Source organism: Pelmatolapia mariae, linkage group LG12 (genome assembly GCF_036321145.2).
Source record: "Pelmatolapia mariae isolate MD_Pm_ZW linkage group LG12, Pm_UMD_F_2, whole genome shotgun sequence".
Taxonomy (NCBI): domain Eukaryota; kingdom Metazoa; phylum Chordata; class Actinopteri; order Cichliformes; family Cichlidae; genus Pelmatolapia; species Pelmatolapia mariae.
The window spans coordinates 30,019,360-30,036,413 of NC_086237.1; the positions used below are offsets into that span (position 1 = coordinate 30,019,360).

At 39.6% G+C, this 17,054-nt stretch overlaps 1 protein-coding gene across 1 annotated transcript; it reads right to left on the minus strand.

Annotated features, from left to right (window-relative positions):
• Nucleotides 1–787: 787 nt before the first annotated feature.
• On the minus strand, nt 788–4,790 carry LOC134638589 (betaine--homocysteine S-methyltransferase 1-like). The gene is made up of 8 exons (XM_063489320.1): nt 4,690–4,790; nt 3,501–3,633; nt 3,222–3,334; nt 2,917–3,108; nt 2,624–2,771; nt 1,801–1,983; nt 1,366–1,594; nt 788–1,249 (listed from the first exon to the last, which is right to left on the minus strand). The coding sequence occupies exons 1-8, from the start codon at nt 4,705–4,707 to the stop codon at nt 1,072–1,074; spliced, it is 1,194 nt and encodes a 397-aa protein (XP_063345390.1). The 5' UTR covers nt 4,708–4,790; the 3' UTR covers nt 788–1,071.
• Nucleotides 4,791–17,054: the final 12,264 nt, after the last annotated feature.

Sequence of the window (17,054 nt, forward strand, 5' to 3'; positions counted from 1 at the left end):
GGTAAATAGATCTGAAAAGGCTTTGGCAGAAATTCATGTTGATTAAATCTCAGTAGATTGTTGATATGTTTCTTCTTTTTCTTTTTACTGCAACCTTTAGGGGTCACAACAGCGGATTATCTCACTCCATATCACCCTATCCCTAGCATTCTCCTCTGTTGCACTTACCCTCTGCATAACATCCTTCATTATAGTCATAAACTTTCTCTATGGGCTGCCTCTTTTCCTCTTGCCTTGCAGCTCCATATTCAACATCCTTTGTTGTCTATATATAAATATATATTTATATATATATATATAAAGAAAATAAGACTGTCAGATCCTATTTTCCAATTAAGCTTTGTCAAATTAATTAATGGGAAAAATGAGAACTGTTTAATGATGGGTAATAAAAACCATGTCCAATGCTTGAAACAGTGTGTGAGACTAGGAAGTTTCCAATCCTTTCTGGTATGTTCTAAAGTCATCTTGTGCTTACTGTAGACATATACTCAGGTGTTATGTTGGTAAACATTAACTATGCTTTGAGTAACAGGCCTACAGTTAATCAGAAAGTTCACTGAGTTCACTGTTTATTCTCATTGCAGGAATAAACCATAGATAGCATAAATCTCACTAATTTTAGCCTTATTATTAATGACAGGCCTTATAGCACTGAACAATGGCTCTATTATAACACTTTTAACTCTGCTTTGCAGATTATTTGTGGATGCATAGACACAAGTAGCAGACACGGAATATATGTGTACACCACCCATCATCAGAAAGAAACTGAGAAGAAACAAAATTTGTATTTTATCTTTTTTATTAGATATTAAACAAAGTGGTCCAGGGTCGGAGAAACCAAACTGGTCACTTTGACTGGGTTTACTGGGTCAGCTCCCACTTTTGAGACGCTGTGGCCCCGGTTTTACAGTCTAAAGATACACATAACAGTGCTAATGTCACGACAACTGACACTATGTTTGTTAGATGAAGCACTGTATATAGATACTATGGACTGCTGCACATCGGTAGCTCTGTACGCAGCTGTTCCGTTTATGTTGGCTGCTGAGTCTGAAACAGACTGACTCAGTGGGTTTTTGATTTGTCAAACAGCTGTTCGAGTTCTTGTTTAGAGGTCGCCTCTTTCTGCTGCATCAAATCAGCATGGCCCTTGGTAACACCCCAAGAATCAGGGACAGACATGGAGGGACACTGGGGACGACCGGAGGCTGGCTTCAGGTTCTCCCAGTAATCACGTCGGGCTCTAAAAGTCAACAGACATAAAAAAACCAAGAGTGATTACTGGTAGTAAACAGCGAATATGTCATATTTCACAAAGTATTTTTGAGTATAAGAATTAATAGTTGCTTCTGTTCTGACCTGGCTCTGACCCAAGGCTTGGTGTGCATTTCCAGACCAGCACCCCAGGAGCCATGTTTCTCTGATGCACTTGGAAGGAAGCCTCTCTCAGGTGCCAGTTCCTCTGCTATAGCCCTAATGTGATAAGCCTCAAAGCCACAGCAGCCACCAATGAAGCGAATGCCAGCATTGTAAGCTTCTCTTGCATACTTGTGCATGTCCCAGCGAGTCAGAATCCTGGGCTCCAGGCCTGAAAGAGAAAAAAACCAAACAATTTTATGCACATTTAAATTACAGTTTTGTAGTTTGTGGCGAAAGCTTGCTGTTCTGTGTTGGCTGGCTGAACTTTCTGCAATGCAGTGTAGCATATTCACCAGCAGAGGGCATATATAAGGACAGTGTGTATCCAGAACAGTTGGAATGGCAGATTTATAATACAAGACAGTATCTTGTTACCGAAGGGGAACTCTGGCAGGTCAATAAATCCCTGGCAGTTGCAGTCAGGAGTGTGGAATGCCAGCGGCTGAACCATGTAGTGAGCCTTCAGACCAGCCTTCTCCACTCCCTCCTTCATCAGCTTCACGGTCTCCACACAGGTCATGGGGTCAAAGTGACAGTTGACTCCCACAATCTGGGCACCTGTAGAACAAAATACACCGCATGCAGTAACATGAACTGTGTGTGAGAGTGTAAGAAAATACATGGCTGACACCTAATCAACTGTGGTTTGCAGTTGTGGGTATAAGGTCTTTCAGTGTATTTGTATTTGTGTTTAGTGGGAACATTTTTGTGCATGTTACTGAATAAAATAACTATTGGCCACTGTTTTGGCCTGTACAGGCTCATCCCAGAAAAAAAAAAGGAAATCCTAACAGAAGAAAACCAAGTACAGATATCATATGCCATTTTTATTCCTTATAAATTAGTTACACTATGGTGGCACAGATGCTGAAGTTTTGTTCATTTTTACTGTGCAATAAATTGCTGTCGGGCCAATAGTCACTCACTCTTCAGTTCAGTTCAGTTCATTTTTATTTCAAACATTTCAAACATGTGCCTTCACAATCATTACAAAATATCATTTCATTATTTGTATTTGTTTCTCTTGTCGTAGAAATACACCAAGTGACCTCACATGAATGTAAAGGTATGTAAACCTCAGTTGATAAGAAGTCTTGAACTTTTTAGTGTCTGATAAGGCTCACAGGGAGGCAGGCTGTTATTCTTTTCTGCTGAAACAACATAAAAATTGACAAAGATCAAAGATAACTGTACTCACCGGCTTTGACCAGCCTGACTGCACACTCTCCGGGTGAGACACCGTGCATGTCCCCCTTTGGTCCAATACACAGAGAAGCAGCCACAGGCTTCCCTGTCTCCTTCATCACCTCCACAGCCCACACGGCCTCTTCAACATGCTCAAAGTACTAAAGGACAAAAGCATTAAAGCTCAAACCAAACTTCTCTCAACAAGTAAGAAACACTCAAAACTGGTGTTCAATGGCAGTTTTACACCTTTGGAATCCTCCAGAAAAAGTTTTTAAAAAATGCCAAAGCGTTCAGTGTTGCTACCTCAGCAATCAGGAAGTCCACATTTTTCTTGATGAACACATCCAACTGTTTTCTGAAGATGGCCTTCACATCTGCCTCGCTCTTGCAGCTCAAGTAAGATGGAGTTTGGGACACTCCTCCAGCAACAAGAGCATCACCCTCATTGGCAACCTCACGGGCTAAATCACAGGCAGCCTCATTGATCTGAGCTCCCTGTAGAGCGAAGCAAAAAAACCTAATAATCAAAGAGACTCTTCAAATACACATTTAAAATATTTGTGTTTTGATAAAGAATGAAACTTGCTGTAATTTCCCTTTTAACTTACAGTCAGTTTGAGGTTGTTGCCTCTGTTCTCAAGTTTGTCATCACTGGCGTAGAATGTGAAGGTCTGCATAACGTTGGACCCGGCTCTCAGGAACTCCCTGTGCAGCTGTCGCACTGAAAATCATCAAGAGGTTGCATCATAGGACAAACGCTGTGCCAAAGCAATCTAAAATGTAACATACACTGCCAGGTATTTACAGGGAGACCCAGCAATGGATAATGGAAATCCCATTTTAAGATGTAACGGAGTGGCAGTTTTGGTACAGCAGTATGTTCTTACCTGCATCAGGGTACTGTACAGTAGCTTCAGGGGTCCATGGTCCGGCCTTCACGTACCCCCTCTTCTCCAGAGCAAACACAAATCCTCCATCACCAATCACCACCTCACCAGCACTGAGACGTTCAAGGATGCCCTGTGGAAACAGTGGGACCCATGGACACGCTTAACCTGTGCTCAGTGGATCATTTTGCAAATATCACTGTTGAGCCAGTAAAGCCAACGAAACTGCAAACTGTATATTTTAAAGAAACCTGTAATCGATATCAGCTCATACACAGTTAAATCAATCGTCTGTGCCTTGTGGATTGCAGTTTCCTATATCCTGTACCACATCTGTCTTCCCACGCTGAAAGTTTGTTTTTAAAGGTTCGTTCCTTTACAAAGCTCAAAAAAAATCCTGTAAGAGTTGCAAAAATCAAAATCAAATAATATTTTGAAGTAAGTCTTGTTATTTTTAATCTACAGGAAAAAGTCAAAACCTAGGTAATATCAACGGAGACTGCAAGTGAACTGAGCAAACACATTAAGTGTTCCTAATATAAGATGAATGCTTAATGAAGAAAATGTTTTTTATAATCCACATTTTATGAAATCTTATTTTTAAATGGCAAAAAATCCAAACTATCTCATTAATTATGTGCTACTTTGCATAAATCCCTGCTACAAATTGAATAAACACCTAAATGTGTGTTTTGCACACATCTTTAGTCTAGCAATAGAAGCAAAATCAGCTAAAATATTAAAACTGACCAGTGGATAATATAAATATAAACATGCTTGCAGTGTGACACTCTAAGATTTTTTTTTAAAGCTACCATTAATCCTTATACAAATTAAGAATGGAATAAATTAAATGAGCTTCAGTGGTCTTTCTGTATGTCTAATAACATCGAGAAGGTTCAGTGGTCTGAGAAATGACCTGATGTTCTACACAGAATACACACCACTCAAAAAGACTACCATAAACATGCAGTATGATACCCCAGCCTCACAACCTTTCACCCACATTTAACTTACAGCGTGAGATGGAAGCAGAAATCTCAGACACAAATACTAACCCCACTTTGGATCATTATGATTGCTATTAGAATTTCACAAAACTATCATTTGTATTTCCTGATATTTAGATCTTCTGCAGAACTCTTCTCACAGCATAACCCCACCTCTGGACAAAAAAGTCTGCACATACCTTTTTTGCTGGTGCCATAATCTCACAGCTGTGTGGAACCCTGACTGCTCAGACCTCGAGATGCTGAAGTGACAGTATAGTGGGGAGGAGGCCAGATTAAATCTCTCTGAAGAAGGGGAGTGGTCGAAGTAAGAGCTGCTCTGATTGGCAAGGGAAAGGTTATGCAACTCTTTGAATGAGAGTATTGTGAATGTGTGATACTAGTTTGGTCCGGATTAGATGGTTCTTGGTGTTGTTGTTGGATTCCCTCACAGTATTTGGCTTTCTGTTTTCAACCTGATAGCAGGCAGGCATTAAAAGAAAAACAAAAAAACAGTCAAACACTAGATCACTTCACATATGTCTGCATGGGTGAAATTTGTAACAGACATTTTTGAGTAGTTTGATTTGTTGCAGCAGTCCAACCACATGCTTCACAAAAACAACACGAAGCCATAAAGTGAAGTAACAAACTCAGGTTTATTGTTTTGGGGGGGTTTACAGTTTAACAGTCTACAGTCGGAGCATTGCTGTTACAAGTGCTTTTCATCATCTAACTGAACTGGGAAAGACCTCACTCATTCCCCCCCCCCCCCCCCCCCCCCCGTCTCTCTGTTGTTGACTGACTGGAGGGAAAGGTGCATTGATTTTCTTTATAATCTCATCCTCATGCAGTGGACTTGGACTTCTGCACCTCCAGCACATGCTTCATTTCCTGGCTGGTGGTGGCCTCTTTGTGCTGAAGCAGTTCAGCATCACCCAGCATCACCCATCCATGGACACGCTTAACCTGTGCTCAGTGGATCATTTTGTCTGTGGATTTTTGTACATTTGTGGATGTGGAGTAGCTTATTCTACATTTTTAAAAATAGTGACAAAGAACACACAAAGATGGTACCATACATAATGTACTGTGGTTGAGAAATGAGCTATCTCTTTGTGCAATGACAATTTTATGATTCTGTAAGTGTTACTGTTTAAGTACAAAGGTGTAAAGATAAAAAGCCATTTTTAGCTTGAGATTCTCCAGCACTGAGTGCTCCGGTCTGGATATTTCACAGACCACATGCTCACACATGCATGAAACATGCACTGGCAACATTTCCTTTACAGCACCACAGTCCACTAACCAGCACTGCATATTGCACTTGGTGTGTAAAACAACACACAGTGGAGCATAGTGTGTAGAGGGTTTATTTTACCTTCTTGACAGGTGCCATGTTCCCCGTTCTAGCTGCAGCACAAAGCACTTTGTAACAGCGAACCCCTCTTTAGGCCTGAAGAGTGCCTGAGATCCCTGCGTCGCTCTTTTTATACTGTTGCAGGTCCAGGAGGATTTCAAGTTTGAACCAAATTCATGCCAAATTGCCCCATGTTTGTTTGGAAATTGCATAACAAAGTCAACAATTAGCTGGTTTCAGTAAAACAGGGAAAGAGAATGAAAGGGAAATCTGCCTGTGTAATGATTATAGCAGCAGGCTAAACCTACACATTAACTCACTCCCGTTTGTCCCAAGCATTTTTTTTTTGTTCATGTTTTTATTTTTTTTATTTTTTCGCTTTTATTTTCCGCAGACTGCAGAGATTGTCTTATGACGTATGCCTATACTTCTGCTTTTGACATAATTTTTCTCAGGGTTTACCTTGAGCATGCAAATGCATTTACTGCGTGTACATGTTTGCAACCTCATGTGTTTGTGTGAGTGTATACATGTTTGTAACAGCATGCATTTGTGTCCTCAAAGACCTAGCTTTGGGATGTCACAAATTTAGTCTGTCCTGGTTTTTGGAAGCTTCACACATTTGAACATGTGTGCTCATTTAGGCATGCATGCATGCATGTAATGGATATAGAACTACTATAGAACAACTAGTTTATGAAACAGTTTATTTCCATACAGTGAGTGGGGAAATATTTTGATAATCATTGTCTAGAGATTTGATGACTTCTGGCACTTTAACAATAATAATGTAGTTATTTTTTCTGTTTTAGATCATGCAAATAAATAGGGAAATAACAGATTAATTGTATTTATAATGATAATAGATTAGGTTGCTTTGATCGTGCTGTCTGGAATGGAAAAAAGCTGATATTTGTGCAGATTTAAAACCGCTCCTACATATAGATCGTTTCATTTATCTGGGTTAACCATTAACACCTCATTTTCTTCACACAGTCTTGATTTTTTCTATGTGCTGCACACAGACACAAAAGTGTAGACGCACAGGCACACGCACACACACGCACAAAGACACACGGATATGGAGAAACTGACCTTCAGCAGAGTGGTGGTGTCGTGCTGTTAGATCTGGGCCTATCCAGTTTCAGGAGGAATGTTACAGTGAGACCTTCCCAAAGTGTTTATCAACAGAGTCAAAGTTCAGAGAGCCACCTCCAAAATCTGTAGTTTATGGAATTTCATTAGCTTGTATTTTCTCTGCTTTTTATGCAAAAAATGAATCCCAGCAGCCATTTGAGAAACGGCTGTGCATTTTAAAGTAACCCCTTTTCCTTGTTGGTTTCAACTTAATGGCGTCGTGCTGAACCTTTTATTTTAAAAAAAACTTTAGAGATAATACAATTTTTTTTCCAAATAATACATTTTGCTGGATTTGGGGGGCAATGTGTACTAAATGATGCACAAAGTTGTATTGAACCTGTGGGCGTATTTTGGTAGTAGGAGCTGCAAATAAATGTATGCATACCTCCCTGTTAGTCATCAGACTGAAGCTCATTTCTTCTCTAAGTCGTCTTATTTTGGGGGTTTAAAATGGCTATATTTAGAAAAAGCTTACCACAAGATGTAGAAGTTTGACTTGCAAAGATGACACCTAAATGAACCCTCTGAACTACTTCTCTCAGACACAAGACTTTAGGTACACTTTTATTGAACCTTAGTTCACGTGTTTGTATATTTGTGTCTAAGGGCAAAAATAATTCCAGTGCACTGCTGAGATACCGATTCAGGCAGCAGGTCTCCCAGGTGAAACCTTTAAATTTCTAGGTACACGTGCACCAGAGAAAGTGCTGCTTACCGTGCCCACTGACTATGTAGCGTAATATTTGAAGGACACATGAAGCTTGGAATAATTATAAAAAGTTTTGCATTCACCTGATTTTTCACATCTTATTTTTCTTTTCACCTCCTCCTTATTAATTAAGGGGCTCCTGCTCTCCTCTCTTTCTTCATTTTTGATCCCATCCAAGAAGGGTTACAACAGCTACATCAAGCTTTACTAGTGATCTAAATTTGTAATGAATATCTATGATATCCAATTTCTTCTGAATTATTCCAGCTATCCCAGTCGGAGTATCGAACACTGACCAGCAGGTGAACAGACTAACATTGTCCTCTCGTAAACACAACTAGTTCTTTCAGGCTGAGGCTGAAAATGAGGCCATTCATGGAGTTTCTGTAACAGAAAGCTGACGGTGAAAGAGGGACCAGGGACTGATTGGTGAGTAGAGGGGAGGAACTCTTGACAGTTGGCTTGAGCTGGATGGGTTCAGAGGTTAGGAGTGGAAGTGAGTCTGAAGTGAGGCAAAAAAGTTCATATTTGATGTATGAGAGCTGACGAAGAGAGTGAACGAGCTTGGCTCATACTGAAAAAACTGTGGTTAACTATTGACTCCTGACAAACTGATAACATGTTGAATTTGTCACATGCTACTTTGGTCAGGTAGCCACACAAATATAAAAGAGAAAAGCTGACACAACACGGGAAAATGTTACTCTTGAGATGAGCGTTTGTTTTTGGAATGGCAACTGCAATATTGTAAGTTATGTTAATACTGTTTTTACACGCTGATTATTATTGATAATCTTGTTCTCCTTTTTTTTGGTCTACAAGTCATAGCACATTGATTATTTTCCTGCCAATATTATCTGTGTTGTTTGACTATCTTGTAACTGGTTACTGAGGGACACCCTGCCTGTGCTGCTGTAACCCCATGTTTACCTCCTCCCCTCCCTCTGGTCCAATCACAATTCAGGCTGAAGAAGACATTCAGCTGAAATTGTATTGAGGCAGTCAACGCAAAAGAGGGAGTGGACTGTGTGACCTAATAATCTCACTCATGTATTTGTAGTTTTTCTTATTATTATTTTGTAATTATGTTTAATAAATTTGCAAGAGATTGCATTGTGTTTAGTCATTAATGATTCTCATTCTACAATGTAACTCCACTTTTAGACACAAGAGGGCAGAAGGGTGCTCTTTTCTTGGTAACAGCAATGGCCCAGTACTGTTTGAGAGGTTCTGATACAAGACACAAGAGGTCACTGAGTGTTTGCTCCATTTTAGAAAGATGTGAATGTTATATTTTCCAGCTGAAAACTCTCAGGACAATTTGGACTTAAATGACAGTGTTTGTAAAACAGGGATTTTAGGGAATCCTGAAACTGTGAAACTCTACATGCCATGTCTGTATGTATTTTTTATGTGAAAGTGGTGACAGAATTCAAGGGATACCTTGACACTGTCAAGACAACTGTCTATTTTCCCACCACATTTACCTGTTCCTGCACCTGCTGATCATTAAAGGATCATGGGGAAGACTCCATTCATGATCCCTCCTATGCATAAGTCATAAGATTATAATGTCACCTGAGGTGCCATTTCAGCCAGTGTGGCAAACACAGGTGCTGTCCCACACGCAGGTTTCGTAATACTGCATTGAATGTTCAGACTTTTTTGCAGTACGCAAAGCATGAGATCTTACTGGTAATGCATGTTGATAATTACGACGCTGTTATGAGGATCTTTTTTTTTTTTTTTTTTTTTTTTAAATCAAAACCAATATTTAATGGTTGTAATGGTTATACATGGTTATTTAAATTCCAACAGCATCAGAATGACGTCTCCATTTTAATTTTCACTACAGTAAATTTAAATCATCCTACAATTTATGTTTTCATGTCAAAATGCACTAAAATATTATTAAAACACAAGTTTTTGGAGAAAAACATCAGTTATCACACAAAAGTCATCTATCTATCTATCTATCTATCTATCTATCTATCTATCTATCTATCTATCTATCTATCTATCTATCTATCTATCTATCTATCTATCTGTCTGTCTGTCTGTGTATATATATATATATATATATATATATATATAGACTAGAGACTAGAGGCCAACATCAAAGTAGCACAGAGCTGCAATAAAGCAGCTGTTCTCCACTGAACCAGCCAAGGTGTACTTTCAGTGGCAGGGGAACAATATAAGAACATCACCACCAAGGCTGGAAATAGAGAAATACTGGAAGAGCATATGGGAGAAGAACACAAACCATAACAGCAATGCTCAGTGGCTAGTGGATCTAAGAGCAAACGACAGCAACCTCCCTGAACAGGGACCAGTAACTGACACAGTGGCAGACATCCAAGAAAGGGTCTCCTGTATAAGAGTTGGACAACACCAGGCCCTGACATGGTTCACGCCTACTGGCTGAAGAAGCTGACTGCACTCCACTAGCATCTGGCAGCACAAATGAACCAGCTGCTAGTTGACGAGAGACACCTAGAATGGCTAACTGAAGGCCGGACAGTCCTGATCCTAAAGGACCCCCAGAAGAGACTGGTCCCATTCAACGACCGACAATAACCTACCTCAGTACCACATGGAAGCTCCTGTCAGGCATCATAGTGGCTAAGATGATCCTGTACATGGATGATATCAAGCTGCAACCACCAAGTACCTGCAGAGGGTCAGGCAAGTCCTGAGGAGTCAGCTGAACGGTAAGAACAAGATCCAGGCTATCAACACCTACGCCCTGCCCATGATCAGGTACCCTGCTGGGATAATAAGCTGGCTGAAGGAGGAGATAGAAGCCACTGACATCAAGACCAGGAAACTCCTGACCATGCACGGAGGGTTTCACCCCTAGTCCAGCACCCAAAGGCTGTATGCTAAGTAGAAGTAAGGAGGCTGGGGACTAGTGAGCGTTAGCACCACAGTCTAGGATGAGGCAGCGAACATCCAGGAATACATAGGAAGATGGCCCCAACCGACAGCATGCTCAGTGAATACCTCAGGCAGCAGAAACCCAAGACGGCCGTAGTGATAGATGTAGCGGTTCCAAATGACATGATTCTTGAGGAATACCAAGGGCTCAGAGAAGAGCTGGAGAAGATGTGGAGGGTGAAGGTAACGGTGGTCCCAGTGGTAATCGGAGCATTCGGTGCAGTGACTCCCAAACTAGGCGAGTGGCTCCAGCAGATCCCAGGAACAACATCGGAGATCTCTGTCCAGAAGAGCGCAGTCCTAGAAACAGCTAAGATACTGCACAGGACCCTCAAGCTCCCAGGTCTCCGGTAGAGGACCCGAGCTTGAAGGATAGACTGCCTGCAGGGCAGAGAGGGATATATGTTGTTTGTATTTATTTTATTTGTTAAGGATTAATGATCATTTCTGTTAAATGTGTTGTTCAAAATTCTGCATAAACACTTAACAGGGAATTCTTGGCCCTGTGATTTCATGAAGTATGAACTGCCTGTATGGGTTAAAGTAAAGACAGAGTGAGCTTACAGTTCACTGTAATATAGCTGTTGCAGGGCTTTTCATTATCTTCTTCTTTTTATTACCCCTTAGTGTGTACTCTCTCTATGTCTCTAGGTTTATGGTAACTTATCTTTTAACTTTCCCTCTAATCTCACCACAAAGTGCCATAGAATGACAGCAGGAATAGCTCAAATATAATGAGCAGTGGGAAATATGTTATAAAATTATCAGCTGAGAAAAACAATAAATTCTGGCTTAGTATAGCTTGAATATTATTGTCTGTATGGATTTTAGTATGAAAGAAACAGTTAAAGGATTATGAAAAACAATGCAAACGATTAGCCCTGTTTGTGCATTTCTTATTTGTTTTCTAGCAACCGCAGATGTGGTGTTCAAACACAATTCATGAAGTCACCTGCATCCAGGAGCTGTATTTATTTTGGCAAAGCAGACAGCAGAGTGCAGCACTGTTAGGTTTGAATGCTCAATGGGATTTTGCATCTGGAGATACTGCAATGTTTCACTTCTGTCCTTGTGACTGTGGAACGTTTGGTTTGCTGAGATGAGTAAAATTTGGATAAGCAGCAAATCAAAAATTTGAAAAAGAAAAATCTCCTCAAAATGACCAAATAAGATGATTTCGTTTATACACTGGTGTTCAAATGTATGAGTCAGACACAGATTGAATGTCTGTTTTTGTTTTTAGATAAAATGAGAATGTAATTATCCATCAGGGTAAAATGAGTCTTTGGCCACAGCGGGGACATGAGAGCGTTTTCTTCTCTGCAAAGTCGTCATCATTTCTTTTCTGTTTTTACATGAGCCAAAATCTTGTGTCACCTCTATGTCATATTTTATTTATGTCTTTGTCTCTGACCTCATTTCCAACATCAAACTGTACGCTGCTGGGAAACACCACTAAACAAAACTGAACATGATGTGTTCTCCTTTTTTCTAAATGCCAGGTCTGTGACCACACTGTCGCCTGCTGTATGTTTATGTTTACCTCACTAAACCTTCAATTAACTGGATTTTTTCCTAAAGGACTGGCTGGATGAAAAAAATCATTGGTCTTTTTGCTACAGTTACATTTTTGTTTACAGTATTTAAGATCTCATTGTTACTATGAAAGTAAAGCTTCACTTGTAAGATCAGCTGATCAAGGGGAAATGAGTGTTAACATGTTGTTCCCTTAGTCTGTAAGTCTGACATGTTGCAGCCTGAAAATATATCTCATCATCTCTTGAAGCCCCAGAGAGTCCTACGGGGTAAGTTATTCTCCTCTAAAGTCTGAAGATATATGCAACATGCCATGTAAAAAGTATTGTTTTCATATGACTATAAAAGCAGAAGTTTGGGGAATTTGCTGCACTTGTTTTAATGCAATGCCACAATCTTCCCAGGAGTGCATGACCCTGTAAATTCACCCCAACATCAGACCATGCAATGCTCTGGGAAATCGCAAAACATCAAAGACCTGCATCTCAGACTCTACGGGCCTCAGTTATCATGTTAATTATTACATTTTACGACTTTTCAGAGTTGCAGTCCTTGCAGTTATTGAGTCAGCCATAAACTCCTCTGCACACCAAAGTATTCTATAGTGAAATGTGAAGCCATCTGTCTGACAGCTGGACTGAAACTGGATCATGCAACAGGACAGTGATTGCAAACACAGGAGCAAATCAACAACAGAATCATTGAACAAAAAAAGAAAAAGAATCAAGGTGTTGCAATCACAAAGGGCAGACTTCAACCTGATTGAAGTGCTGTGGCATAAACTTAAGAGAGCTGCGCATCAACGAATGCCCGGAGACCTCAATGAACTGAAACAACGTTGCAAAGAAGAGTGGGGGAACATTCCTCGACAGTAATGCAAGAGGCAGATAAAATCATTGAGAAATGTTTTGCATGTTCTGCAGTCCTGTGACTGCAGACAGTCCTGTGAAAGCTTTCTTTTTCATATGACTGTATTCAAAATTTAATGACAGATAATGTAATACATTCAGTACCAATGTGCATGAGGATTTACTACAAATGCTTACTTGTATTTGGTATATTTACTGGTATATTTACAAGTAATTATAATTAACATGCATAATTAACTTATAAAGGAATCCTAGGAATTTGTTTTTACAAAACTTTTCAAGTCGTTTCCACTATAACACAATATAAATCATGAAGTTGTGGATTAATAGATACAATTTTCATAGTTTTGTGCCATTTTACAAGCTTAAATGAGATTAGAAATTGTCAGATTTAGGGTGAAGGATAGACAAACACTGTCCTCAGTGGGGTAAACAAATAAAACATGTGCAAAGCAGGTTATACTTATGCAATTTCATAATAACCAGCTACTGTGGTGGTCCTGGATTTTTGACTCAGTTTTGTGTAATTTCCAGTTGATTCCTATTGTTTGTTAGTATCTTCTGTTTATCTTCTGTTTGTTTCCTGTCTTTAAGATTCTTAGTCTTCATTTTTTGTTACGCTGTATTCTGTTTGGTGTTTCCACTTGTTATTTATCTTGGATTCCTTTCTCCCCCGCCTTTACTTAAGTCTAGCATCCCTCATATTCCCTAATATTGTGTTGTAAGAGTCTTTGTCTCTGTTTTTGTGAGTTGAGGTGTTCCTCTGTAATGTTGCTTTCTGTTTTGATTTGATAGGCATTTGTCTCTTGTTTTAACTTTCCCAGGTCTGTGTGTATATTCCCGGATGTCTCCACTCTGCCCCAATTACCCTTTGTCTTTTGTCAGATTTGAGCCAGTTTACCCTTGCGTTGTGTGTTTTGCTGTTGGCCCCATGCCATTTTGGACCTTTCTGAATTCAACCTCAGTAAAAGTTGATTTCTTTTTTTTTTGTTACCTCCGTCTGTTTCCAGCAATTGGGTCCAGTTTCCTGCTACACATCATGGCAGCAACATGAACAAAACCTGTATCCACATAAAGTCAGCTTCTTATAAGAAACTTAAAAACCACCATGTCTAGATTTTTCGGATTCTAGCAAGATTTACGCATTGATAGTTTTAGAAAGAGTGCAAGTATATATTAAAAGCCCTACTGCAATTAACACAAATATACCAGGCAGCCCTGATTTTCACACACACCCACATACAAATCTGTAAACACATGCAACAGGAATGGCATCATCATAACTTCCTCCCCACAGTCACTAACCATCAAACCCACTCATCTTTCCCAGTGTCTCCCAGGTCCTGTCTGCATTTCCCATGGAGTTACCCAGCAGCTAAGAACGTCTTCCTATGTCATGACCACACGTCTCTATTTACAGACTTTTCTGCCTCCCACAGTGTTCTCACCAAGATGAGACACACAAACAGCACTGGTGTGGAAAGAGGAAGTTCTGAAGGCAGGGCAACCCAAATGATACAGTGGCTCGGCTGCAGTGCAGAACTGTGGCATCGTGTGAGTGAGGAGACAAACTGTAAAGTGTGAGTCTGTGAAGAGTGCCACGAGGGCGGCAGCTCTTTAAAAAAAAAAAAGAAGCTCCCACTGCATCACTCCAGAGAGGAAATGAAAGCTGGAGTTAGCAGGCCTGGAAGAGGAGTTTCTTGGCTTTATTTTTTTTATTAGGTTTTGTGTATGGCTTGTTCAAAATGTATGCAACAGGAATGCAGCGAAAACCAATGTGGTTGTCACAAACACCCAAAATATAGAAAGAAAACCCAAACAGTATATATCATAGTGACACATGTAATACTAGAACATACAAACTGGACTGTGTCAAGACTGTATGTCGTCTTTTCTTACTAAAATGAGAAGCTTTAGAGCTTTTGTCTTATACTGAATAAGAAGAGTGTATGACAAATAAGACAAAAAACGCAATCCTGTGAAATTAAAAAAGATTTAAGTTGAAGTCAGTGTTATCAAACAGTGTAAAGTGGCTTGAAGCTTGAGACTACAGCAGTCATCTTAAGGCACTTTCTATCATAAGTTGAACTTAACAACACTGGGGAGGAATAGCTCCTCTGTAACAGACAGCAAATTTAAGCAAAACCACTCTGAAGGAGAGGCAGCAATCTGCTGTAACCAGCTTGCAGCTGGGGGGAAAGAAAAGGCAGAAAAGAGGAGAACAATGAGCCCGCCGAATGCATAAACTACAGGAGAGAGCAGGCAAAACTTAATAAAGATCAGTGATGGTATTTAAACTACATGTGCAGTGCACTGTGGGAGGTCGCGCACTGTAAAAAAAAACAAAAAAAAAACCCCCAACAACAACAACCCAACAAACAAACCAAAAAATCCAACAGGAACAAAAGAAAAGAAAATGTTCTGGTAATTTTCTTTTACTATGTGCTACTTTCCTTAAATGTTTCCTTAAATGGTAAATGATAACATTCATTGTATAAAACATACAGAAAAATTAAAACTGAAACTAGATTTTCTTTCTCTTTTCTCTTTCTTTTATTTATTTTTATTTTAATTGTGATTTTAATTGTGCCTGTTGCAGCAGTGGTTCAGGGTTAGGGTTGTCATGCGATATGATGGTATTTGATAATTTAGGTCATTGCATGTTAGGAGAAGCCATTTTAATTAAAGCACAGGTATACAGTATGTAGGCCATAATAATGATGATGATGATGCGCCTTTCTGATGAGCAACAGACTTACAGTCAAACATGCATATGTATTTTAAACATCATTAGACACACCAGAAATCAATGCATGGATCTGAGAAAAATTGGCTATGACAGCATGAGCCTGTTTTTACAAACACACTTATAAAGGAATTTAACTATCAGCACACAACACTATCGGTGCACAACAAACAGTCCTTTAAAAACACCCTGCAGTGCATTTGTTCCTTTTATAATTTTCACAGTGTGAAGGTCTTCCTCAAGTTTTAGCAGTTCGATTATACCACACTGTCATAACATGTTTAAGAGTGGCTCGTGGCTCAAGGTCAAACTACTCTCAACATGCAAAGGGAAGCTTTTAAGGCTCTTCTGGAGCCTTAAATGTCTGGTAGTCAAGGCTATCTTAAGTTATATGTTGACACCAACCTGATCCAATCTATGCAAAACCATTCACAAGCATCATCCGCCGAGGTTCTCAGTCTTTCAGTTCAGTCATGTTAAGTCTAAAGGACTCAAATCAAAGGCAACTAAACTTCTTTCAGGTTGTTGAAGATGTTTAGTCTCTTATCTGAAAGGCATCTTCAACTCAGAAAAAGCTTGAAGAAAACATATACAAGAACCTAAAAGGAGTCCAGCTGCCTTCAGCTCAAGCGCTTTAAACCATTTATAAACACTCAAATCACAAACCCTTACTCCTTAAAGATTTTGGTAACAATGTTATGCATTTAAAAAAATATTTGATAAAATGATTAAAACAGTTATCGTGGTCTCATAAAAGCCAGTTTAAAACCTTTTGTTTTTTTGTTTACACAGTGTTCTGTTAAACTAAACCAACAGCTACTGGCTTTAGCTCCATATTTTGCAAACTGGGTTCAGGATGATATCTTGTAGCTGAACTGTTGCGTTAAAGTCAAAATCCAAATCACAAGTCATCACAAGCAAAAATGTTTATCTGTTGTCAGCTTTTTAAGGAGAACTTCTTATTCTCATGTACAGCTCCATATAGTTTCCCTTTTTAATAATTCCTTATTTTTTTCATACTAGCCTCAGTGCTGCCACCCAGTTTATCCTCTCATCCTGTGTCTTAAACCACTTTAGCTGCTCTCTTTCTTTCTTCTTATTGGCCCCTCCTCATAAACAAAAGCTTTGAACAGCTGCTGCTGTAATCACATCCAGAGCTGTGTGTCTGTGAGGCCAATATTAGGTATATCGCTCTGTTTTTGTAACATCATACAGAGGCAACACCAAAAAAAGGCTTTTGGCTGACATGGATTACTCAAACGTAT